Source organism: Myodes glareolus, chromosome 15 (assembly GCF_982192425.1).
Source record: "Myodes glareolus chromosome 15, mMyoGla1.1, whole genome shotgun sequence".
Classification (NCBI taxonomy): domain Eukaryota; kingdom Metazoa; phylum Chordata; class Mammalia; order Rodentia; family Cricetidae; genus Myodes; species Myodes glareolus.
The window spans coordinates 47,266,324-47,293,162 of NC_142040.1; the positions used below are offsets into that span (position 1 = coordinate 47,266,324).

General features: G+C 42.4%; 1 protein-coding gene across 1 annotated transcript in view; it reads left to right on the top strand.

The window, feature by feature from the left end:
• The window catches only part of Oxct1 (3-oxoacid CoA-transferase 1), a 121,450-nt gene extending 94,611 nt beyond the window's left edge, over nucleotides 1-26,839 (top strand). The window contains exons 14-17 of the mRNA XM_048428499.3: nucleotides 6,710-6,799; nucleotides 15,774-15,854; nucleotides 21,012-21,113; nucleotides 25,107-26,839. Coding sequence (XP_048284456.1) covers nucleotides 6,710-6,799; nucleotides 15,774-15,854; nucleotides 21,012-21,113; nucleotides 25,107-25,148 — 315 coding nt within the window. The 3' untranslated portion in view covers nucleotides 25,149-26,839. The remainder of the gene's footprint in view (nucleotides 1-6,709; nucleotides 6,800-15,773; nucleotides 15,855-21,011; nucleotides 21,114-25,106) is intronic.

Below are 26,839 nucleotides of genomic sequence, written 5' to 3' on the forward strand. Positions count from 1 at the left end.
TAGCAACTACTGGCTTATAGACTGTGATTGAATTTCGGGTTTGGCCATTTCCAACTTAGAATGTGGATCGTTCTTGGGAAGTCTTGTCACCAAGTCCTGAAATGTACATCACTTTCATTGGCCAGAACTATATGACTTCAGTGAAAGCTGGAATATCTATCCCATCAGCCAAGGCATTGGGGGGAGGGGAAACTTGGGAATCAGCCATCAGGCTGCCCCAGAGACCTGTGCAGCCTTTAAGACATTGATGTCTGAAGCTCAGAGGGGAGACCTGAACAGGAAATGCCAGCAGAGGCGAAGAAGACAATTTATGTTAGCGAGAGCAGATGAAATCACTCTTGGAGGAAAGGTAGAGGCAAAAGCTATAGGCCAAGGATAGAACTCCTTTTTTCCCCCCAATTTATTGATAACGATCGATTTATCGATTATCATTATCACCAGGCGGGATTCGAACCTGCGTCCTCGGGCACTAGAGCAGAGCATTAGGCGCTCCTAGCTGCTGAGCCACGGCTCAAGCTGCTCAGAACTCCTTTTTTAAATTTTAATTTCATTTTACATTCCAATCACAGTTCTTCCTCCCACCCCTCCTCCCGCCCTCCCTCACCTCCCCAACCCCCAGCCTAACTCCCATCCACTCTTGCCAAAGGGTAAGTGCTCCCATGGGGAGTCAACAAAACCTGGCCCATTAAGTTGAGGGAGGACCAAGCCTCCCCCCACCCCCATTAAGACTGAGCATAGCATCCCACCATATGGAATGGGCTCTAACAAGCTAGCTCATGTCCCAGACTAGATCCTGATCCTACTGTAAGATAGACAGAGCAAGCTACACAACTGTCTCCCAAGTACAGAACTCTTAATCTGACCATCATACTAAGATGGTTGGGGCAAAGGATGCTAAGGAACCTGAGAGTCCCCAAAGGGGCCTGAAGAACCAGGTCCGGCTTGTGCATCGGAACTTAGAGTGGGTAGTTTCAAGTGGTTGGTGGGACACACTGTAAAATGCCTCGGGGATGTGAACTCCAGAGCTGCCTCCCAAAGCAGACAACTGCCAGAGAGCTCATTGAGTCCAGTTGTCACTGCAAAGGCACGGACTGGGAAGGAGCCAAGGTTAGACTCTGAGGGTTAAATCCAGAGGAGCGCCAAGGCGGGTTGTAGCTGACAAGACAGTTCCGTGCAAGAACAAAAATACAAGTGTTTATTAAAAGGAAATGCCAAGTTTATTATATTTTGCTTTTGCAAAGGCCACTTTGTGATGGATAACTGATATTTATGATGCATAAGCAATTTTACCTAGCTAGCAATAGAGAATTTAATTATATTTCCAGTCCCAAACTAGTTCATTTACATGATCAATTCACCTGTCCGGGGAAACAGAATTAAATCTGTGAAAAGAAAGTTGCTGTCTTTCTAGGCTTTGAAAACTAGGTGTAATGCAAGAAGGGAAGAATTCTGCTGGAAGCATTTTACAACCAAAGCAAACTGGAAATCCTCCTTGTCCCTAAAGAAAACCAGTTATAACCTGTTTTCTTTAGGTTTCAACAAATGTTATTATTTAGCCATCTTAGTTTGCCTCCTGCTCTTTAACTGGGAGCATGCGAAGGAGAACTTTGCTTCCCTTGGGCATTGTTTAATAACAGGGAAGACAGAAATAAAAAGGCTTATATTTGGATTGAGGTGGATACTTCGTGTTCTGGTGTTTAATACTGAGCAGCAAGTGCCAGTTTTATTAATAAATCGCCCCACAGCCATCCTTCCCAGTGAGTTCACATTTCCTACTGTGGCACATGCCACCACTTAAAAAACGCTATAAATTGTTTCTGGATATGATTAAATGACTTCTCACTTCAGACCAGAATACTAAAAAGTAACAAATCTAGAGCTGATCCATTGCTATTTATGGCCTAATGAAAAAGATGGTGTCATGAATAATTTTCAGCATGTTTTCTGTTTTATTTAAAGCATATTTTTTTTGCAGTACTCTCCAAAATATTCAAACTCCTTGTGAAGTCATCACAAATTGCATGATCGTGGTCAAAGCTTGATTTACTATTTCTTTTTGCATATAACTGAATATTTGTGTAGTTTGATCCATTATTGTCTTTAATGTTAATACCTTAATGGTTTTACTTTTTAAAAAGAATTCTAGCTTTAATAAATAGAAACAAAGCAGATGAAATACATTCAAAATATTGACTTGTAAAATTAAAGTCTATATTCTAGGTTTGTACTGAAAATTCTAATGGTCTTTTATTTCTGATTTCTGCCGTGGTGCTTGTATAACAGAGGCTGGGTGAGGAGTTATGGACTAAGGATCCTAGTTGGAGCATTATAATTTTAGAAGTGTTGTGTGGCTGTGGTGATGGAGATACTACATTTCTAGCTCATTTTATTGCATTCTTTTCATGCTCGATATCAGGGTCAGCCTTTAAATGAGAAATGATGAGATGGCTATAACTGAACACCCAGCAATCATCTCCCCATTATGCTACATGGGACACATTCCAGATCTAAAGCTGGACCATTCAAGAAATAGGTGTTTGCTGATGAGAGTTTTAAAGAGGCTGGACCTGGTGTCACACTGCCCGGTGCTCAACTCGTGCCCCAAACCTCTGCTGCATCACAGGCCTATTTTTCTGCAAGTGACAACTTTCTCTCACCATTTATTTAAAGGTGTATTTTTAGTTCCTTAGTTCCGTTTTTATTTTCTCAGCCTTTTGTTTTGCATGTTGAATAGGATATTGAGTTGCGGAGGAAGATGAGTGTGGAAGTTGAATTCCTCTTCAGCTGCTCTCTTAACAAATCCACTCTATGCACTCGCTCACTCTCTTCCCTCAGTCATTCACAGAGAAAGAATATTGTGCCTTCTTAAATGTCAAGTGATGTGCTGGGCGTCTGGGTAGAGCAGTGAGTTCTGGAGCCCAGCGTAGTGTCTGGAAGAGTCATCTTCCTCTTGCCTCTGAGGAGCTTTGCTGGTCCCCTTCCATTTGCCCCATTATATAACTGGCTCTGGTTCCACCTTGAGTTCTTTGCTATCCATGTATCATGGTCACCACATCATTGACTTAGTTACACCAGCCGCTATGTCAAGTACGTCTTCCAGTTTCAGTGATCTGGCGCCCAAAACATTCACTCTCCATTGATGATGAATAGGGGAATGTGGTTCTAAGTAAGTGTGCTTTGTTATACATGTAAGGACCCAGGATGAAGAGAGCCCATCTGTATTCACCTTGTCTTCCTATGTTTATACTGTAGAAGGAAAAGGAACATGGAGAATGCATACAAGAATAGTTGTGGGCCAGCACCTAGAGGTCACAAATATTGCCTCTCTTCTTTCCTATTGTCTGGAATTCAGGCGCATTGCTAGTCTTCACTGCGGTAGAGTGGGAAATGCCAGTGGCTGGGTCTCCAGTGAAGGCTGATAAGCTGAGTTAAAGGGTGGTGATGAGTATGCCTTAGACAACTGCTTTTCTATTTTTCATGCCAGTCTAGATAGAATCACTTGTCTTCCTTCAGTAATTGATTCTGTTTCAGAAACCTTTGGGGAGTTCAGATGGGAGGAAACATCTGTTTTTCTTTCTCCAATGTGTCAAGCATACTAAAGGAGAAGAAAACCAGGTACCTGAAAGGTTTGCTGTTACTACTGGAAACACTTTGGTCTGAGAGCCCTGCTCTACTGGTGAATAAGTTCACTGAAATCCCTCTTAGCCACATTGTTGTCTCCCCTTCCTTCCATCCCTTCTGCAGGCACACTTACCAGGTGCATCCTTAGTGTTCTGCCACAACTTGAACATGCCTGTGCTGGCTTAATTCCCTCATCCAGTTATTTATGGGTTAGGGGGAAAGGAGCCAGTAGGGAGGGAAGGACAAAGCTGAAAAATCCCTGTAATAATAGAATTACATGCTGAAAGGACTCAGTGAAAGGTCACTTAGCTGCATCCTGGGGATAAGGGAGAAGTGTGGAATGCCGCTTTCAGAGAAAGAAAGCTTGCTTGGTCTAAAGCCTTTTTTTAAATGGCCATGGTTACTTTCCTTTAACTAGGCAATGAACATTTAAAAGAAAAGGACTCTGTTTTTGAAGAGTTCTAGTATAGTATTAAGCCTACACTAGGTACTCAACAAGTTGAGTTGCCTGACTAAAGACCTACATGAATATCTTCGTAAATTTTATTTGTTACACATTTTTATACATTGTCTTATGCGGGATTTATCACAGCTCTATGGCAAAGATGTCCAGTCTTATTTTATTCTTATAGATACTGAACTCGAATTCCGAGAGGTTTGATGTTTTGCCTGTGTCACACAGAGGTTGACAGAATCGACGCAGGTGTTCTGCTCCAATCTTGGACGTTTTGCACTTTTGGAAGCAAGCGCTCAAGTGTTGAGAATGGTGCTGTGAAATTTCTAGCCCGTGCTTCCGGGAGCTGGGGAGCATCAAATCACTTAACTGAGCGATGGAGGACCTCATATATAGCGAGCGAGTAGAGTGGGCGTTCTTTTTAATAGAAGCAAACAGGTGGCTTTTCTACAATTGTTTAAAATGCTATATTTCTGCCAGCTCGGTGTTTCGTACCCATGAGGTTCTCTGTAGGTATTTAACTAATTGAAACGATTCCAGACATGTGCATCAGGTTTAGTTAAATTGGGCAAGCTTCCTGTTAGAGGCTGTGATAAGTTTTTAAATCTTTGTACTCATGTTTTTAAATCTTTGTACTCATTGTGTCTCAAAATTTGCCTGTGGTGTATTCTAACCCAGGATTATTTTTTTTTTTAATTTGAGGAATTTATAGCCCATTAACTGGATTTCAGTTTTCTGTTTCTGTCTGTAACTTTCTCCTCTTTACTGAGCTGTGAAGATGCTGGTGTTTTCTATACAATGACCTGATGGCCAGTCTGCTAAAGTTCTGGCTGACGAAGGGTCACAGCAATGCCTGGAGAAGTTACAACTGCCCATCTCCACGTGGATATTCTGCATTGTTTCCAACTTCCCTGTCTGAACCCAACTGAACATCCTCCACGCGCCTCTGCCCTCTAATGTTGCCAGCCGCTCCCCATCTCCTTGGTGACAGGCTCTAAGCCACAAAGTAGCCAGCTACTTCTTCCTTCTGTACATGCCGTTCACCTAATTCATGCCGGCATCCTGCTGCGTTTGCCTCTGAGTATGTCTCTGGAACCATGGATTTGAGGTCCTATTTTAAATCCAGGTGCCCTTGTAATCTCCTCAGAGCTCTGGGAGTACTTACTGACAAGTGAGCAAGAGGACTGGGCCAAAAAATAAATAAATAAATAAATAAATAAATAAATAAATGTGTTTCAATGTTAGAAGTCCTGTCTTCACTGAGCTGTGGGAGGGCTGATTTCATCATCTTTGGAAACACCTGTGTTTTCCAAAACTCTGTATCCAGGAGACGGAGCAGGCAGGCAGTGGGAATCTCTGCGTGTGCATGGCACCTAGAAGGCGGTGGATCAATGAATAATGAATGAACATGAAGGGGTGGGTTTGTAGGGGTAGATCAGTGATGGCGAGACGGTTCTGAATGCAGCTTCTGGTTTCTGGTTCTGCTCGACTGGAATGTGGTTTTCCTTTCCTTTGCGCTTTCTTTTCCGGGCGCAAGATGAAAGCCTGGAGCTGGAGAGGTAGACAGACAGAACCACCTTCATTATCAGTCCCTGCTAGAGAGTTGCCTGCTAATATGAATCTGTGGGGAGCCCAGCGTGCCTTAGAGAGCCTCTGTGATGGGAAAATCAGTAACAGCAACTACCTGTTTAAAAGAAGGAAGTGGAGGTTGTGGGTGTCAGGTTTCAATCAAATATTTTTGCAAGAATTCTACAAAGGTTCTTATCTTGTTGGGTCCCTAGAGGACAGGCCTTTGCACACCCACTTGATCTGTTTTGCACTCTTGCAGTTGGTTGAAAACAGGAACAAAAACAGGAACAACCTGTTGTTTTCAGCAATGTGTCTAAGGATGTTTACCCCTACGCCATTGAGTTACAGTGATGAGCTTCCTGCTTTTGCTGTCTTGGCCTCCCTTGCTGAGGGCTATATATACTGTGTGAGAAAGTGGAATAAAGGCTTGTCTGCAGAACCTGAAGCTGTGTTGCGTGTTAATCCCTACGTCCCTAGCTCAGAAGAACGACAGTTGCCGTGCTGGCGCAGCAATCTTGGTTTCTTATTCACTGATTGTTTTACTACCAATAAATTGTCAACAAAATTGAATTAGTAACACTTAGTCTTTACGTGAGGTTATAATATTCATCCTGGGGGCTGGCAAGATGGCTTAGCAGCAGGTTCAGCACCTGCAGCCCAAGTCTGATGGGCGGGGTTCGATCCTGAGAATCTCTGAAAACGTGGAAGGAGTTGCTTTTTTACTTGTACTTGCACGCCATGCACATTTACCTCTGAGTCATTACACACACACATACACATACACACATACCCACATACACACATACCCACACACACACATACCCACACACACACATACACTAACAATAACCACATCAGCGACAATAATAAATGTATTTTCACACGTTATTCTGAACTTCATCCTTTCACCACAGGCTAACAGAATAACAAAAGTTCAGGTTCCAAAGCTTCAGGAACTGAGTAGTGATGGCCAGAAAGTTTTTCCTGTTCTGGCCAGTTAACGGGTACTTCTGCGATGGAAGTAAATGGTGACACAGCTACTCATTTTCTGCTTCTGTTTTACAGGGGAAAATGGTGAAAGGAATGGGAGGAGCCATGGATTTAGTGTCCAGTTCCAAAACCAAGGTGGTGGTCACCATGGAGCATTCTGCAAAGGTAACACGCTGTCTCCTCACAGTTTCAAAGACTCGCAGGCCACTGAGCCGCAGTGGACCATGCCGTTTAGCTGGGGTTTTAGTTTTCTTTGGCTTACTAAAGGTGATGGCACTTACATTTTAGTGGGAAAGAACAAAGAAAGGTAGTAATTCATTACATGGCCAGATGCTTGTTCAACTTTGAGGGAATCCAAGTATCAGGGAATTCTTTAAATGTTACTCTCACATGTGCATGCAAAGTAAAGGCTTTAACTGTGTCTGAGGTCAGTGAGATGTCGAGGCAGGTGGATGGTTCCCGATCTAAGGCAGCTATAGTTGTTGGTCATGGTATCCACATGAAGAGCCCAATAGAATAGTCCAGAATGGAGGCAAGCCACTGCAGGTAGGTGCCAGGGCTGGGAATCTGATTCCATCTGTGCCAACCCATGTCCAGCTTACCCTCACAGGCTGCCTGCCCACAGCCCTGCCTCTGCCCCTGTCTTACCCAGACTCACCCTTTCAGGTTTCAGAGAGACTCCTTTGCATCCCTTTTTCTGGCCGTAGCTCCCTTTGCTTTGGTGGGAAAGCCATCAATAAAGAGTTTGAAAGAAAGCAACCTGAGAAAGTGATTTCTCCGTTTTTATTTCCTCAGGTTTTGTGTTACCGCCTTTCCCCACCAGATACTTAATAGCCCGGGGGCAGATTTTGTAACCTCTCCTGTGTGTCACTATGCCGGGATCAGTGCTACTTGAACGTTTATGATTTCTGGAATGCTTAAGTTATAACTTTAAAGATACATCCAGTTATGGTATGCTGCCCTTATCTTCATTCTGTCTATTTGCTAAAGGCCTTAAAAGTTGGGTTGAGTTACATCACTTGGATCCACAGATGTCTAGTCCCCCTCCCCCCTTTGTGAGTTCCCAACAGGACGTGGAGCTCCACCTCTGGTCCTCTGGGTCTTACATCTTCTCTGCCATCCTTGGGTACTATTTAAAACGTTTTTTGTGCCAACCATTATATTTCACACAGTAGTTTCTGAAAGCCTTCGTCTCCAACTGAAATTCTCTGGTGAGCTCTAGAATTGTCTTCCTAATTCCTGTTAGAGGACTCTTCCTGGATGTTCCAGAGCCCCCTCAGCCACAATATAGCCACAAATGAAATTATCTCCCTTTTCCCTTAGTCTCATTCTCCTTCTGGCCCAGCTAGGGAAATAATAATCTCTCTACCCCTCACCCCTACCTGAATTATCACCATGGTCCTCACCCTACCTGAACCATCACCATGGTGCTCATCCCTACCTGAACCATTACTATGAACCATCACCATGGTCCTCACCCCTGCCTGAACCATCACCATGGTCCTCACCCCTATCTGAACTATAACCATGGTCCTCACCCCTGCCTGAACCATCACCATGGTCCTCACCTCTATCTGAACTATAACCATGGTCCTCGCCCCTACGTGAGCCATCACCATGGTCCTCACCCCTATATGAACTATAACCATGGTCCTCACCCCTTTCTGAACCATCACCATGGTTCTCACCCCTACCTGAACCATCATCATGGTCCTCACCCCTACCTGAACCATCATCATGGTCCTCACCCCTATATGAACTATAACCATGGTCCTCACCCCTTCCCGAACCATCACCATGGTCCTCACCCCTACCTGAACCATCGCCATCCTCACCCCAAACTGAACCATCATCATGGTCCTCACCCCACCTAAACCATTACCATGGTCCTCACCCCTGCCTGAACCATCACCATGGTCCTCACCCCTACTTGAACCATTGCCATCCTCACCCCTACCTGAACCATCACCATGGTCCTCACCCCAAACTGAACCATCGCCATGCTTCTCACCCCTACCTTAACCATCACCACGGTGTCTTTGAGCGTGCACTCCATCTCTATAAATGTGGATCTTTAGTGCTCCAGAGTCCTCTCCCTACTCTGTATTTTCCTCTTTTCACCCATATTTAGTCCCCTGTCAAAGTGTCCAAAAGGTCCTCCAGCTGCTTGAGACCCTGCTTGTAATCAAGCGCACGGACCAAAGAGTTCCTCTTTAACATCTTGAATCAGTCAACACTGCCTGGCTTTCCTTAGCCTACCTGCCTTTTGCAATCACGGCCACCATTCTCTCTCTCACTTAGCTCCAACTGTGCTATGCCCTTCTTGAAAGTTTGGAGCCTTGCAAACACAATCTTGCCTCCTAGCCTTTGCCCTTGGTATTCTCTCTGCTTTGAATGTTCTCCCCAAGATCACCCTGGCGACTCACTCCCACACTTCATTCAGGTTCAAGGAACCAGAGAGGCCTTCTCTCCCAGCCTTTCTGCAGACCTTCCCACCCTCTTTATTAGAAGGTGAGAGGCTCCATAGGAGCAAGGACTCTGTGTGCTATGAGCATGGGGTGCAATGATGCCATTCTGTTAGAAGACAGAAACTATTAGTCAAGCCTGACAAATTCTTGTCGGATTGGCCCTTCGGATCCCGACTCTTTCAGCACATAGCATTCTCCTAGCCCTTCCCTATTGACGATGTTGATTGATTCCATTCCATCACTGTAGACCGACCTTAGTGTTTCCCTTCCAAAGCTAGACAAACCACACTCCTTAGAAATGAAATATTCCAGGGAAGCTAGAGAGCGAGACTGAGCCCAGAATCTGTGTCGCCTTCTTCTAAACCCCCTTTGACCTTGCAGAACTTTTCTGATAATGCCATCTCTGCTAACAGCATGCACCAACTACTTTGTTCTCAATAGCAAATGCTGAAATCTATTTCCAGGGGTGAAACTGGGTGGAGGGGGGCAGAGTACTTCAGTTGCCCTTAACATTGACTGTAAACAAGCGAAGGCAGAATACAAAAGAGAGCCCTGTTTCTAGGGAAGGTTTATATTTTGTTTTTATTACCGTGAGAGATTTGGGTTCTGAAGGAATAAGAAGAGTCATAGTTGTGTCGTTCTGAAGTTGACACTAAGTCTTCGGGAATGGTTTTTCCGATTTAGTCTAATCTCCCTTGTAGCAAAGTCCGTGTACAGATTTTGATACTTATTTTATCTTTTTCTTACTTACCCCCTTGAAGTTTATTAATCTCATTTGTTTTAAACAATGTGTTACTAAGAGCAGCATATGTGAAAGATTTCTGAGGTCATTTTTGGCGACACTGAAAAGTACTCCCAGTTAGTAAAGTATCCCTTTGTTCATTCATACTTTATGATAGTTTCTGCTTGTGTTTGTTCCGTCATGAAGAACTTGTCAGTTTTTCTAGTCTCATTGCTAATTAGTCTATGTAGTTTGAGAGAAAACAGTCTACCTTTTAAAAAATGAAATTTTAAGGGGGTTGAGGTATAGCCTTGTAGTAAAATGTACATTTAGCACCCACAAGGTCCTGGTACCATCAAAAAATAAAATCAAGACCATAGACATTCTTACATGGTTTTGCTCTTTTATTGGGATAGAAACCCTTGAGAAAATAAACAAACAAACAAAAACTTTCAATGTGGAAAAAAAAAACAGACATGACACAATCCAACATCCAATAAAGCTTTGAAATATGTCTTAGGGAATTTAATTAAGCTAATATTTTTTAAACTATAGAAGTCTGAGTTTGTCAGTAAAGCCCTCTACTGTTTTTTTAAAGGAAAAGAAAAGAGTAATACTAAGAAAAATGGAGTTACCACTGCAATTTGTGAGTGGGGAGGATTTTTCCTACTTATTCCTGGACTCTGCTATCCAGATGCTAACAGTCACAGGATTTGGCCTTTACAGAGATAGTGAAAGTCTGGCCATGGTGATGATCGTGTTGAAGAAAGGGGACTTCTATCCTAAGACCTCAACCCTGACACTTCTTCACAAGGACATGGCTTGCCATATCCGTTGTCTCAGTAGGATACTCTCTCCTTTGAGAGTCTCCCTGTAACCACAAACTGTTACTTAATGGACAGATAAGATTAATAATAACAGCAAAAGTTCTCTGAGCCAACTGTTTCCACTGGTGTTCTGCAGACTGTTAGGATCCACTGAGGAGATGCGGGAAAGGTCAAAATGTCCTATGAGGATAAAGTTGGTGAGAGCAAGTTCTTTCTGGCCTTTCTGGTCGGGTACTTGGTGTACCTGATTTTCTTTGTTTAGCCAGTCCATTTTTATTATGGCTCATATCAGTCACCATGGTGACCTGACAGTCATGTGATCAGTAACATGAACAGCATTCCCCAATGAAGTGCATGTGTGTGTAGAAAATAATCCTCTTGCTTTCTTCGTCATGGTGAGGGGTGGCCAGGGAGAAGGCACAGCAAGCTGACTAAGAGGCTTCTGTGATACTGTGTTGAAGCTAAAGAGAGATCTGATATTGGCTGCCTTGTACTGGAGACTAAACATCAGAGAATATTTAACTTCTAATGCTAAATGTTGAGCCCAGAGTTCAGTGTCTGTGGTAGGCTATGACAAGCTTTGGCAGCCAGGAAGGAGCAAGTGGAAGGCTCAGAAACTCGTTTCATTTCTCCCTCTAAAGTTCTGTGTTGCACACGACAGGCCTGATAAGTTTTTGCCCCACCTGTTTGCCGTTCTCCTCAAATCTTGTGATCCCCTTTCAATCCCTTCTGTTAGATGAACTTATATTGAGCCCAGAGATACTGGAATTGTGCAAGTATATTTCTGAGAGCCAGAAAGACGCCCCAGGCAGTCCACAGGTACTTAGTCCATGGTATTTTATAACTCCAATTCTGTCAGAGGGCTCTGAATCAGGCTGTAATATCCAGACAGCATATATCGGTCACTGAGGTTTGCTTAGTGCTCCTCTCATCCCTGTAGATGCAGAGATGAATGGGGTCAGCCTTGAGCAAGCTCAGAAGCTATTAGGAATTGATAGGAGATGAACAACATACCATGGGGAGTGGGAGGAAGGAAACGGAGAGCATCCGAAAAGGCCATAATGCTTGGGAGGTCCCCGGAGCCCTGGAGTGGACACCATGTCAGGGTTATTGTTCTGAAAACTAGAAAGGCTATGGCCATTTGATTCTGAGGTGATGGGATGTAATTTGGTGTGTTTTCCCAGCAGCTGGTAGCTTGAGAATAGTCAATTCCTAGAACATTCTGCTGTATGAAAAACATGAGCCGATTGCATGAGATTAAGTGCACTTTGATGTCCTAAAATGTACTGTTATATGAGCAAGAAATATTATCATTTAGTCAGAGTTGTTCGTTACTGCAAAGTGTAGTTCTAGGATTTCATATACAGATCTAAAGAATTAAAGAGATCTCAAGGAAGCAAGTACCAGAAAGTTCTGAGGCATGTTATTGAAAACTAAAATTGTAAAGTACCGAAGGTATTGAAGAGGAGAAAGATGTCAGGGAAATAGTTGGAAGTAGTAGAGTTTGGGAATTAATAAAGGTTATGATGAAGTTTAGTGAAATCAAGAGTCCTTAGTATTAGGCGGGACCTCTTTTTGGAGTCCTGCTGAGTTGTTCAGGTCAGCACTGAGTTCCTTGCTTTAATGATCCTCTTGCTCCAGCTTCCTACGGCATTGGGCCTGCAGGCATTGACCACTCATCTAACTTAAAATGTTTTAACTCTTATATTTTGTATTCATGCTTCTGTTTTTTCTGGCCTTTTGGAGACCATGAAAAAGATTCAGAATGATGAGGATGAACTCCAAATCCTGGCTGCTGTTTATAAGCCTCAGTTCAAGCCCTCCTAGTTCAGTGCACCTTCAACACATCAGTGCGTTCTTAGGATCAGGAAAGCAGATCAAGGCAATAGGAGATTAGCAACCCAGAGAATGTAAAGTCCAAATAAACACCTCCAGGTTCTTATTAAACGAGAGTCCCGACCTTTGGACTTCCCTAATGTTTTGCATGCTATCCCGACAGTCCTCTGTTAGAATTTATTTTTAAACGTTCAGAATCAGCAATTGTTCCTGCTTTGTGAATCACCGCTGTATGCAGTTGTCATGCTCCGCTGGTGCACAGCCCAGCGTGCTTAGGGGAGAGTGCTAAATTGGGAGTCGGTCATGGTTGGACTTGAGAGCTGACCTATTGTTGCGTTGCAATTGTGACTTTTTTTTAGTCATCTTTTTGCATTTTATTTTTTCTCTGGCCTTGATCTCTGTTATGTCTTGGAGCTAAATGTGAATGGATTCATCTAGCCGTGTTGTTCTGACTGCACACATACACCAGGCGCACTGCACACATACACCAGGCACTGCTCTCCTAGGTGAGCCTCACAGTTTGTCTCCAAATAGGTACCAGTTTTCATTAGTTCTGTGGGTCTCAGGAAATTAATTTAGGCCATTTTTATTTATCTATTTTTTTGCTTATTTCTATGTCAGACTTCATGTAGGGACTTACAAGCTCATAAAGAAATTATTGGTTGGTTATATGCATTTTAATTATAAATTGTATACATAATTGCAGTTAACATTTATTCTTACTAATGTTAGCTGGCTGGATTTTGTTTAAATCTAATAATACTCTAACATAAGGCGGGCAAGAAAGTATGGACACACTGACCTGACACAGATAACGTGAAGGATCAGGTTTTGTTCAAAAGTTTTTTGGTGCGAAGTCCACACCTTTCCTATCTATGCTATATTATTCATGTAGAATATAGTTTATAAAGGTCTCTGTTGATAGGGCACCATTAATACTGTCAGTTGAAATTCATCATTTCTCCTGAAACAGGGTTGCTTGTTCATTAAAATCCCCAAGGCTGCCTTCACTCCGAGTGCGGCTCTTTCTCAAATAATGAGAACCAAGTGAGGTCCCGGCAGGAAGTGGCTTTCAGAGGTCCACAGACTTTTCACTTTGTTTGAAGTCACAATGCGTTGTGACATGTCCTATTTGAGCTGTATTAAATGTAATAAAATCTGATAGCTATAGAAGTCCAATGTTTGTCCCTAATTTCAGCTGTTAAATTTAGCTTTTGTGACATGCAGGATGTGAAATCTCACACGGGAGGTGATAGCAGAAGAGAAGAGAAGGCGAGGTTCTCGGTCTACTTCTGTAAATATTTTCTCACATAGCAAATCTAGAAACAACTTGGTTTAGACGGTGTAATATTTAGCTACTTAATATGTAGTCAACACCAGTCTTGACTAAGTTAAGACTATGGGGTTTGTCTTTTAAAAAACAACCCATCCAAGATTTATAAGTCATCCGTATCTATTCCCACCCACCCATCATCCATCCATCCATCCATCCATCCATCCATCATCCATCCATCCATCCATCCATCATCCATCCATCTATCTATCCATCCATCATCCATCCATCTATCTATCCATCCATCATCCGTCTATCCATCATCCATCTATCCATCCATCTATCATCCATCCATCATCCATCCATCATCCATCCTTCTATCCATCCATCTATCATCCATCCATCATCCATCCATCCATCATCCATCCATCATCCATCCATCTATCCATCCATCCATCATCCGTCTATCCATCATCCATCCATCCATCTATCCACCCATCATCCATCCACCCACCCACCCATCATCCATCCATCCATCATCCATCCATCATCCATCCATCCATTCCTTAAGAGAAACCCTAAAAAACCTCTTATGCCTTACACTGACTTACATGTACCGAAACCTTCTTAACTCTAGGTGCCTTGCAAAGTTGACAAGTTACTACAAAGAGTAAAATCATAATTAGACCCTGTTAACTGCAATTCTTTGCCTCTGAACATGTAGTTGGGTTGACACCAGTCTGGGGAGATATCTGAACTAATTCTTAGATGGATGCTTAAGCAGGCAAAACAGGCTAATGATGGTAGTGACATCATTGTATTTGGTGTGTTTAGATCCGAAAGAAAGCAGGAACATTTTAATGTTTTCAAGACAAGACCTGCAGAGGGCTAGGCAAGCCTTCAACCTCAAAGAAGATGTTTATTATGTTCCTAGTGCTCCATAGTATTAGTAAAAGGGAGTTGAATCATCACTGGAAGAGGTCAGAGCTGATATTTCAGCTGAGCTTCGCAAAAGCACCCGTGGGGTTAGGATGGGTCTGGGGAAGGGAGCTATGGGTAAAACCTGACTTTTGCTCATAGTCTCTTTTCTGTTTTATGTTTGAAGGAAAGGAATTGTTAGTCAAAGAAATTTCAACAAGAGAAAGTTTATTTAAACCAGGTTATGTGTTTTCTTAATAAGCAAACTAGAGCTCAATCTCAAGGGACAAATATGGTCACAAGAGAACGTGAATATAGCATACTGACCAAGCAGTGGTCTGTTTTGCATGGGCATTAGGTAAGAGTAAAATCAATTCTGACGGCTGACATTAGCAGCAAATTGTGATTGGGAGGACTGAAAATGATGGTGGGGACTTTGGGGCTGCAAATGGAACTTATAAGAGTTAAGTGCTCACGTACCATAAAAATAAACCAGTAGATAATCTCTAAATTGACAGCAAGGGATAAATAGCATGCTAAATATAATGCTTTCAATGTAGGAGAAAAGTCATGAAAATATAGAAGAAAATTGAGGTGTTTTTCTATTGAAAATGGAAGCAAGGCATTGCTATTTTCTGTGCGTCTGTTAGTTTTTTAACAGATAAGATTAAGTCTGTTTTAGAAGGAGACTGGGTTTCAGGTTCATTTTCCAGGTATACTTCCTACTCTTGGCAAATAAGTACAGTTGTTTTTAAGAGGGCAGTTCTTTGGAAGAGAAAAATGAGAATATGAGACTTGGAACTGCACATTAGGGAGCACAAGAACTGAGGCTTGGGAGTACTCATCTGTGGAACAGGGCTTCCTAATAAAACTCTTATGCATTTGGTTACTTGTAGGGGTTCTCCCTATGTTATTCCAGGTGTGGAAGCTGACTTGAAAGAGAGGTGAGCTTGACTGTGCAAAGGTTTGGGAATAGTCTGTACTTAAAAGCCAATATCTCTGATCATTCCTGGTTTTCCTATAGTCACACCAATTCGAAGCAGGAGTTACCCCCTGAATAGTATTGCTGATGTTTTCTTGTTGTTCTTTAAAACAGGGAAATGCACATAAGATCATGGAGAAGTGTACGTTGCCGCTGACGGGAAAGCAGTGTGTCAACCGCATTATCACAGAAAAGGTAAAGGACCTTCCTGCTTCTGGCTCCATGCACATCAGTCCTCTTCTTTCTTTTTTTATTGAGAGACACATCTGAGGCTTTTTAACAGTTACCATACAACACCATCTTACATCAATAGCCGGAAGATTAATTTAGTTTGCGGGAGGAGGGAATGGGAAAGTGAATGTCTCTAAATGTAGGTTTGCTTATGTACAGTTCTCAGGAATTGCACACACGAAGTGGAACTCTTATCCTGGGTAGCTTTCACTTTGCTCCAGGCACATGAGAGCTTTAATGATCCTTACATTTGGATGTTTAAGATATGATGCTTAAGATGGGCGGTATATGTAAAGTTCAGAGTTTATCTACCTTTCCTCTCTTTCTTTCTTGTCTGATAAAAATCACAAGAATAAACTGTTGGGTTTTAATTTTTGGAAATTCACCCACAACTGAGTTTGAGTCACTTGGGTATAAGTTGAAGTATAGAACCACAATGGCTCAAGACATACATTCTGTTTCTTCCATGGTTTCTGGCCTTTCTCTGACGTGAACTTCAAAGCATACCCACCACTTCCATGCCTCTGTATTTTGTTTCACAAATGGAAACCTTTGGCCAGTTATACAGTTAAAGACTGCTCATATCACAGAAATATTCCAGACAGCTGTCCACAGCCAGGTTCTTCTCCCAGGTTGGAACTTGGGATGTGAAAATGTCATGATCCCCGTAAGTCATCTGGGAAGGAGTTTTTCTTGATGAAGCCACAGGACAGAATTGCTTGTTTGGGTTTTCTCCCCTTTCTCTTCTTTTGACCAGAGCTGTTTGACAGTTGTATGTCACAGTGTCTGGCTCCCTAGCCTTCTTTATAGGTTGGGAAGAAGCATCCCAAAGCATGCTCTAAAGTAGGTTACATATATAATACTTCCCAGAAGCTGCACTTTCAAGGAAGGTTCCATCTGGTCGGGTATTCCTGAGACCATGTGGGATTCCATAAATGTGCTGTATGGAGAACAAGTGCATCAACGTCCTTGTTATTTCTGAATCTCTCTAAACTATGGACAGGGCCTGTTGAGAAAAGCCGTTGCTTTGCAGTTAAGACGGAGTCATCCTCAATCCCGATTTATTTAATGCAGTGGTAATGCTAACCAGAGATCTTTCAGCATTGGTCCCCAATTGGATGCCCCTCCCCCTTCCCTAGTAAGTCTTCTCCCTGCTGCCCTGCCCTTGGCCTTCAAGGTCTTCTCCCTACAGAGCCTCCTATTTCTCCTTCTGCTCTCATGTATTTCCCCCATCCTGGAAGCCTAGCTACAGTTTCCACCTGCATCACGAAGGGTCTTCTCACCCTCTTAGTGCACAGCGATAGCATCCTCACAGTGGCCCGCTGTCCCCACCATTCACTCTAGCGCTTTCTATCTGATACTTGCATTTTCCTGATGTAACTTTCATGGGTGCTAAAGTTTAATGATATTTCGAGCCTCTTTTATACTGACTTTTTCTGTTCTTGTTGTTTCGTTCATTTGATAAGCGATTCTTTGGAAGACCCTCTCTGAACCAGACTGTTTCTAACAATGACTTACAAAGAGAAGGAGGAGATTATCATCACTCATTGAAAGACCCATTCCATAGCATTAGACAGCAGGCATTCAACATCTCCAGCAGCCAGCATAAGAGACTCCATAGGAATCACAATGTGATGCATACCAGATGTCATGCTAGGAACACATGTGGTAGCCCAGTAGCAGTACCAAGGACTGGGTGGAATTATGCATTGCATTTCCCAAGTCACACCTTTTATAGTTATGTTTTTCTGACTTAAGATTCTCCTGCCTCAGCAGTATTAAAATTCTAGGAACTTTGTTGCATTCTCCCTGGACCACATGCTTCTGGGACTACACATTCTCCACCACTCCCTGGAATGCTCCATCCATTCATCCATCCATCCATGCATCCATCCATCCATCTATCCATCCATTTATCCATGCATGCATGCATCCATCTATCCATTCATGCATGCATGCTGCATCCATCCATCCATCCATCCATCCATCCATCCATCCATCCATCCATCCACTGCTTCCTGTTTGCCTTTTGTCTTGGGCATGCATCTCTCTGTTTCTCTGTCAAGTATCTTCCTCCCTACATGCCTTGCGAGTACTTCCCTGCATCTTTTCACTTAGCCTAACTAGGACTGACAGCTAAGTATTGAAATGACCTCTGACCTCTGCCCATTTCCTTCATTGCTGCTCCCGCAACACTTAGTGTGGTAACTAACTTGAACTCGATCATCTCCTTAAATAAAGGTGTCATACTTGTCCTGCTGAGGAAACTAATAGGTTGGACAGTGAGTCTTGAAAGACAAATGAGAGTTTTATGATTGAAAAGAAAATCAAGAAGACAGCACAGGTAAAGGAGAAACTCATGCAGAGTCTCAGAGTGGGGAAGAAAGCCCCGCCTGTTGAAGAACTTGCAAATGGGACAGCTTAGCACAAGAGGGCAGTTGTATTATGAACTACAACAGAAAATACAGTGAGGGGTAGCTCAAGGAGGGATGTGGATGCTCTCCTAAAAATGTGTTTCTTATCAAGAGAGGGATGGGGAACCCTCCAGCGATCTTTTCATTAGTTAGGAAACTATTTTGCTCTAGTCAGAGCACTATAACTTTGGTTTTTTTCTAATAGACAAAGAGGAAGAGAAATCTAACTGAAAGGGTTCACCAATAGTCTAGGTAAGAAACGTGAAAGGTCCCAAATCACAACCTAGAGAGATATTCTAAAGAGATTTAGGAGGTTGGACTCAACCTGATTTGATGAGTAGGGCACAGCTGGTGAGGAAGGTGAGGCCTGCATCTCTAACAAGAGAGAATGTCTGAGCTGTTGTGTCCTGGCAGAGATGGAGATAGGAAAAAGAGGAAGAACAGTAGGGGATTTTGATTAGCAGGAAAGAAAGAGGTTTAGTTTGACACCTTCAATTTTATGTTCCGGAAATTTTAAAAAAAGACAAAGGGAGATTAGAGTTCAAAAGAACAGTCACTGCTGGAGTAAGCATGGGGCCACAATCAGCATGAACTGCAAGTGATGCTGTCAGAAAGGAAAGTCAAGGCAGCTAATCTGAATCTTTGGAATCTCAGGGAAGGAAGCTGAATGTTTACCTCTGTGAGTCATGCAGAGCAGGTGCTCCTCCGTGGATGCTGGCTGAGTGGATGAGGATGCCGTGCTCTATAGATACTGCTGGATGAATGAATGAGGATGTATGTGCTCCATAGATGCTGCTGGATGGGTGGATGAGGGTGCAGTGCTCCATAGGTGCTGCTGGATGGGTGAATGAGGACGTATGTGCTCCATAGATGCTGCTGGGTGAGTAGGTGAGATGCTATTAAAGGCAATGGCAGTTAAGGAACCAGAATTCCATAATCAGCACTGAGGAAAATTCCATTAGGTTGCCCTTTGAAAGCAATTATAATTGTTTCCTGCTGTATGGATTGGGTTATAAAAGTTGGCTTCCCCATCAGCACCTGGCTGTAATTACCTATCAGATCCATAACATAGCCTTTATGGCGGTAATGAAGTAATTAAATTACTTACCTGTAAGACAAGGTAGTTTCAGTATCATTTTTGATTAGCTGTTAACAATTTAAGTTTTAGATTTTCCTCACCATTTCTATCAAACTTTTGTTTGCACCTTAGACTACCAAATGAAACCTAATTCCTCTTAAATCATCGTTTCAGTAGAATCAGCCATGTTGTCAAACAAACAAGGAAAGTAAGCATCCCCTGTCCTGTGCTATTCTTTCCTACCAGACGGAAAATATAAACCGACTGGAGACAGTAATCATCTTAGGCCTTTGACTTGGCTTAGGCACTCTGCTAAGGACTAATAACACACCTATACTGTGGCCCGACATGTTGCAGAGAATGTATTATCTTCCTGTGTGTATCCTGTGTCACAGCCGCAGGGAGGCTTTTGTGTGCTCTCTGATCACAGTCGTAAAGACAAGTTCCCCAGACCACTTAGCCGCGAGACAGCAGAACCGTGTGACAAGCCAGCTCAAAAGCCAGTGTTCTGCCCCCTGTGTATTGCCTTCTCGCTTGTGCTGTGTTTAAGCATGACCGTTTAGGGTTTGACATCAAAGGTATTTGAATGTAAGAATATAAGACTACAGATAATAGATAAATTTAAGTTAATCCATGGAAGAAAACCTGGGAAACATAACCTTTAAGTCCGAGAAAGGAAACTCACTATGAGAGCTGACAGAGGAAGCCATGTTGCTGCACAGAGACCTGTAGAACAGGATTTGAAGCCCCAGAGAAGCAGCTGGGTCTCATAATTAAAGCTTTTTTTTTTTTATTACCAGCACATAATCTTCTCCAAGAAGTAAATACCCTAGAACAAGGTGTCCCAGAAATGATCTCAGAAGACTTCTGAAGAAGTCTCAAGTAGAAAGCTATGTTGAATGCTTTGTAGTCCCTTTCCCCAGTCAGGCGATGCTCTGGTGGTGCCATCACAAGCTGGTACAATGGCCATGATGTTGGGGCTGGATTGTTCAGGCGGAGGTCAGCATTCCTGTCTGCCTTAGACACTACCACAACCATTAGCATTGCCCACCAAATGGCTGTGGGTTCTCATGCCCTCCTCTTGGGTCCCATGTGTTTCCTTGGGAATTTACAGGTTAAAGAGCTTTACCAGAGAGAATTTGAACAGCTACTTAGTTAGGTTGGCTGGCCTTTCAGGGCCAGGGCAGCTTTTATTTCATAATTACTCTTGGGCAGTACAGTGTCTCCTTTTGTTTCCTACAATCGTTTACCAAGCAGCATTTTCCCAACATCCCTATTTTTTCTCTTTCCAGCTCTACCCTGCCTCATTCCCACTCTGTTCATTCCTTTCCCTCTTCAGATCATTGGTCACCTCTTTGGTCAATGTGTCAGAGTTAACAAATGGAAGACAGCTTAAAAAAACAAAACCCCAAAACTTATTGCTAGAAGATGCCAGCTGTAGCCACCAAATAGTGACTGGCCAGGGATTTGATATTATTTATAATAGTGAGAGTGGACTTTTTTTCATTGTTGGCTTTCAGTCTTTGGTCATGGATCTTATCTCTCCTCTAGGAACTTGAACGCCCATCTATTTTTGTGTGACAATTTTCATGACGAAAGTGGTCGTTGTCATTTTCTTGACTTCCACAGGCTGTGTTTGACGTGGACAAGAAGAACGGGCTGACCCTGATTGAGCTCTGGGAAGGCCTGACCGTGGACGACATAAAGAAGAGCACCGGCTGTGACTTCGCGGTAAGTGTTTCCGCGAACAGGGCTGGATCACGGCCTGGGTGAAGAAATGGTTCTGGGACACAAAGCATCCGTTTCTGAGCGTCTAAGGGGCTGATCTGAGCAGGAGTAGGAAAGGGGCCCCCGTGAGAACTGCTAGAGTAGTCAGTGTGTGAGTTAGGCCAGGGCTGTCGGGTGCGGGAGGGGAGCAGGAGGACACACCGGGAGCTGGGGGTGGACAGAGGACAAGCTCCCGACCATCTGCCTTTGTGAAGTCCTGGGAGGCATCTGTTCTTTGTCAGGTGGGACTAATCATGATGTGAGCCCCTTGTGGAAAAGTAATACTTGCTCAATCTTACACCCACCTGACGAGGGCATTCCGCTTGCCTCATCTCTGCGTTTTGTACGTCCATCCGTGATATTAGAATGTAACAAGTGCAGGAAAATAATAGCCTACAGAAAACTCAGGAGTGAGAAACCCAGTAAATCTAAAGGGAAGATTTCTATTAAAATTTTTGTCGTTACACTTATTTATTTATACTTTAAAATTGTATTTATTTATTTATTGAGTGTGCATAGAGGTGCTTATTATAAATCTCCAGTCACCTTCCTGTTAGGGTTGACAGATAGATGCAATTAACTTAAAGTTAACCAAGGTAAATGGAATACATATGTCTCTAAAACAATAAGTGACAGAACCCATTTACTAATTAAAGTGAAACATAATGAGATAAAGTTAGAAAAATGCATTTAACAAACATTGTTTGATACGGTGTTCATAGATTTCATATCTGACTTCCTGTGCACACAGGTTTGTTTGTACCTACAAGTGCATAGCAAATTTCCTTGAAAGGACTTTGTTGTATAATTCATTGTGTACATAGTAACCACTCCCGGTACTGTACCATGGTCTTTTGTTTACTAACCTTTTCTGAATTTCCCTTTGGAAAAAAAAGCAGTCTCCCAGCAATACCTTGCTTGAAAAAGCAAATTTTAATTAGCTTTCTCGTCATCTCGGGGGAAGGAAGGGGATTTATTTCTACTTGAACTGCTTAGGACTTGTAACTGTTTCCTACTCCAGTGAAACAAACAAACAGTTCTTGATCAGCCGTTCTTTTTTGTTGTTTTGTTTTTCCTCTGTGTGGAATAGGAACCCTCTGTCAGGTAACAGCTTTAGAGATCTGCAGAAATTTCAGTTTCTGCAGAAAATGAATATAGAGCACAAGACCCTCATTATCTAGTATTTGTTATTCATGTGGGTGATTCAGAAAGAAATTTGCTGTTTTTGTTATATACTCACATGAGGGGGGGGCAGGTGAGTGTACTACCTTGCTAAGTTGTCCTATCTTCATAGATTTGAAAATGTTCCCATGGTCCTTCTTGTATTCCAGTATCATCCCTTCCTTTTACTATTACTACACTGATACGGAAATTGGTTTAAGATATTTTAATCTGTGTATGCATTGTATACAAGTCAGGATCAACATTCCTATCCTCAAGCATTTCTTTGTGATGGAAACATCTCAAATCCTTTCTACCCATGTCAGGACATACGTGCACACTGCTGTTACAAATGCAGGCAGTCACAGCAGCATATCACATGTTCTAACAACTCGGTACTCAGCGGGCGCTCTAGCTCAGCCCTCTCCCTACTCCTCCCAACCTCTATTTCATGTCTATTTAGATATATTGTCCACTTTTTTGTGTGTATGTGTGAGACAGGGTTACTCTGTGTAGCCCTGGCTATCCTAAAACTCACTCTGTCGACCTGGCTGGCCTCAAATTCAGTGAGCTACCTGCCTCTGCCTCCTGAATGCTAGGATTAAAGATGTGGTACCCCTACACCCAGCCATGTTGCCCACTTTTAATTGTATTATTTGAGAAATGTTTTTGCTGTTGAGTTGTTTGGATTCCATATATGATTCCATATGAATTCTGGACATTGACTTTTTGTTGTGCGTGTTAATTGTTGATCCTTTATGAGAGCATGCTGCATGGAGTCTTGTCCCATTGTACATTGTTCTTTCTTTGCTTGTTCCTCTGCTCTGAAGCTTCTTCCTTGTTTTCTTATGGTAGTTTTATAGTTTAAGAGTCTTGTATTTTGTGTTTTGTGATTGACAGATGGGGGAAAGGGGTGTAATCCGGTTTGGCACATGGATATCCAGGTCTCACAGCACCATGTATAAGAAACCTAGCCTTTCCTTGGTGCTTTCAGCTTTGCAATATTGTCAAAAGCAAGTGATTTTAGATGATTGGCCTTTGTCCTTTCCCCTGGGTCTATGTCTGTTTTCATAAAAACACCATGCTGTTTCAGTTGCCATACATTTACAGTACATAAAATCACCATGCTATTTCAGTTTTCATAGATTTGCAGTATATTTCAACTCAAATTCTGTAGTGCTTCCTATTTTGCCCTTGTAGCTCAAAATAGCCTTGGCCATTCAAGTATTTTTGTGGTTCTATTTAAATTACAATATTGCTTCTGGTTCTATGAAGAAGGTGACTGGTATTTTGAATAAGAACGCCATAGCTAGAGATGGCTCAGTGGTTAAGAACGCTTGCTGCTCTTGAGCAGGACCTCACTTCAGTGTTACACATGGTGGCTTTCAAGTGTCTGTAACTCCAATTCCAGGGGATCCAGTGCCCTCTTCTGGCCTCCACAGGCATCATACACACACACACACACACACACACACACACACACACACACGACACACACACACACACACGATGCACATATATGCATGCAGGGAAAACACTCATGCACATTTTTTAAATAAAGAATCACATTAGATCTATAGATTACATTGAATAGTATATACATTTTAACTATATTTGTTCTTCCAATCCACGAACATAAGATAACCCTCTATCTTTTTATCATCTCCAGTTTCTTCAGGGCATCATAGTATTCATCTATGCTTGGACATTTATGTGACCTCTACCTCTTCACTACTGTGAATTATAGACCCTAGTAGACAGTATTTCTTTGAGATCCTGTTCTGAAATATTTTGGACCTATCTCCTGAAGTAGGGTGACTGGGCCATATGCAAGCTCCATTTTAATTCTGTGAGAAACTCCCATGCCCTTCCACAGTAGCTGCACCACTTTGGCTTCTAACCACCAGTTCCCAGGGCTTTCCTTTGCGTTTCTCTTACCGTCACTGGCTTACAGAATTGTTTGTGTATTGGCTATCTGAGTACCTTCTTTGTGACACCATGACCCAATATTTTCACAACTAAGGAGTCTCATTCACTTCTCTCCCCTTGTGCTCACATTTAGAAAAAAGGCTCGTCCCAAATAATAATTAACTTGGGCTACTCACCAAGGGCCACGCTTCCAAAGAAAAATGGCTCCCCTTCCTCTCACAGCCATTAATAGTTGTTCAGCTAGGTGTGTAGCTTCATGAGTCCCTCGCCTGACCGTGTGCGATTATGACTGACTTGACCTCCTGCATTGATTCTTTTTTTTAAAAAAAAATATTTATTTATTTATTTATTTTGTATACAATGTTCTGTGTGTATGCCTGCAGGCCAGAAGAGGGCACCAGACCTCATTACAGATGGTTGTGAGCCACCATGTGGTTGCTGGGAATTGAACTCAGGACCTTTGGAAGAGCAGGCAATGCTCTTAACCTCTGAGCCATCTCTCCAGCCCCTTCCTGCATTGATTCTTTTCATTGTGTCCATACTTGTATTAGTCATTGTGCACTTTATGGGCCCAAGTGGGGAGGGGGGAGTGATTTCCTACTACCTTAAAGTCCATTATCTCTGCAGCGTCATTTGCAGTGCATGTTAAGTTAAATTGGTTAGTCACTTATTTCTTTGCTGATGAACACATGAGTTATATAAAGTAGAATTTCTTTAGTCTGTATCTGTTGACCACGTTTGAACTTACTATTTTCCTTCAGTCTTTATTTCTTAATTAAAAATAAATAAATAAAAAATAAACTGGAGCCGTACTCGAACATCCTGTGGTAGAGTAAACTTTGAACTTCTCTTTCTCTCTTTCACCAGGTTTCACCAAAACTCATGCCAATGCAGCAGATCTCAACGTGAAATGTGGAGAGGATGTTGGTCCCAGGAGGCTAAGATTTCCTTTTGAACACATAGGATTTAAGTAAAAGGATGTCAGTAATCAAAATTATATATTTAACAAGAAGTTTCGACTAGTTTTCTTCTAGTATTTCTGGGTGTGTGCAGCTGTAGGCTGTTCCTTTGAGTGTGATCTAATGTTTCCATGAAAAACAATAGGGAAACATTCACTGTGGTCTTCTTTCATAGTGCTAAGAAGGTTATCTTTGGCATTGGTGCTCACATTGAATGGATGTTCATCTTTTATGCTGTATATACTAAACCGTGACGTAGCAGTCCTGAGAGAAAGTTTTCAGGTGAATTTGTGGCTTAGGCAGAATACTTTTTGGGTGACTATATATCTTTTGTTTTCCTCTTGTTTTGAGAGAAAGCTCTGATTTGGTGATTTTGCTTGCCTCTTTAAAATATCCTCCTTCCCTCCACACTTCCTATAGCCAGATAGATACCCAAGAAGGCAAACAGGAACGTCTCTGGGGAAAGTAAGCAGAGGAAAGAAGAAGGCATAGATCCACCAGGGCTGGCATCCCACCAGATGTTGCCTTTAAACAACCAACCATCTACCTATGTGCACTAACAGCCGAGGCTAACTACAGGAAGAGGACTAGAAACCTCCTGACATACTTGCCTAGTTCTCCTATTTTCAGATACTGTGCTATACTTTGTATTCAGAAGTCTTTATTTCTGTTATTAAGGCTCAGTGTTTACTTATACAACATCTCCTAAGCCAAAAAGAACTGTGGGCAATTTATCATGAGTCCTAAATCACAGTAACAGCAGTGTTTACAAAAACGATCTTCCAAGATATTCCCCTTGTAGGCTCTCCATTCTGCTTAGCAAAGATTGTAAACAGTGAATGCCTTTTTCTACAGCAAAAAAAAAAAACAAAAAAAAAAACGTGATATTTCATCTGCTTAAGCGAGTTCACTAAGCAGAGTACTATTACTTAAACCTTATCTGTGTAGGGGAAAAGGTGGGAGAGTCGCAGATCTGAATTGTTAGCAAAACTTTGTGTTGGAGAATGAACACAATGGTTTGGGATTATAAGGGATGCTCCTTCCAAAGTAGCCTCAGTCTCAGACAGTTGCCAGGAAGCGTCGATTCAGAAGCTCCCTCAGATCAGGTGGGTGAAAGCCTAGGCACCCTGAAGCCAGGCTGGACAGCTGGTGTCTGCACATTGGAATATACCGTTCTTCTGCTACTAATGATAGGAATGTACATGCTTTCGGTGATGGGTGTCATTGAATCTCTCTTCTCAAGTATAGCCATGGCTAAACTGTACAGTATGTGAAGGAGAAGACAGGCTTCCCCCCATATTACTCTCTGTTGCAGTATTGCCTTTCTGACTGGCTCCGTGGTTGAAGGCGTCCGCTGCCAGCACTGATAAGAAGAAGCTGTCTCAGAAGGCACAAGGACCCTGGGAGTAAATATGTCTATGTTAGAGGAAACATTTGGAAATATTATTGTTGCTGTGGAGATGTCTTCAGATGCACTTGCTTATCATTCCAGTCTGTTACTTTAAGACAAGGGGCTTCTAAGAATGTTTCCAACGTTGTCCACGCCTGAAGAGATGACTCGAGAGTCTTGTTCAATGAGTGCCATATTTTTAAAAACCTGTTAAATGTTACAATAAAAATTATAGATTGACAGAGATAAAA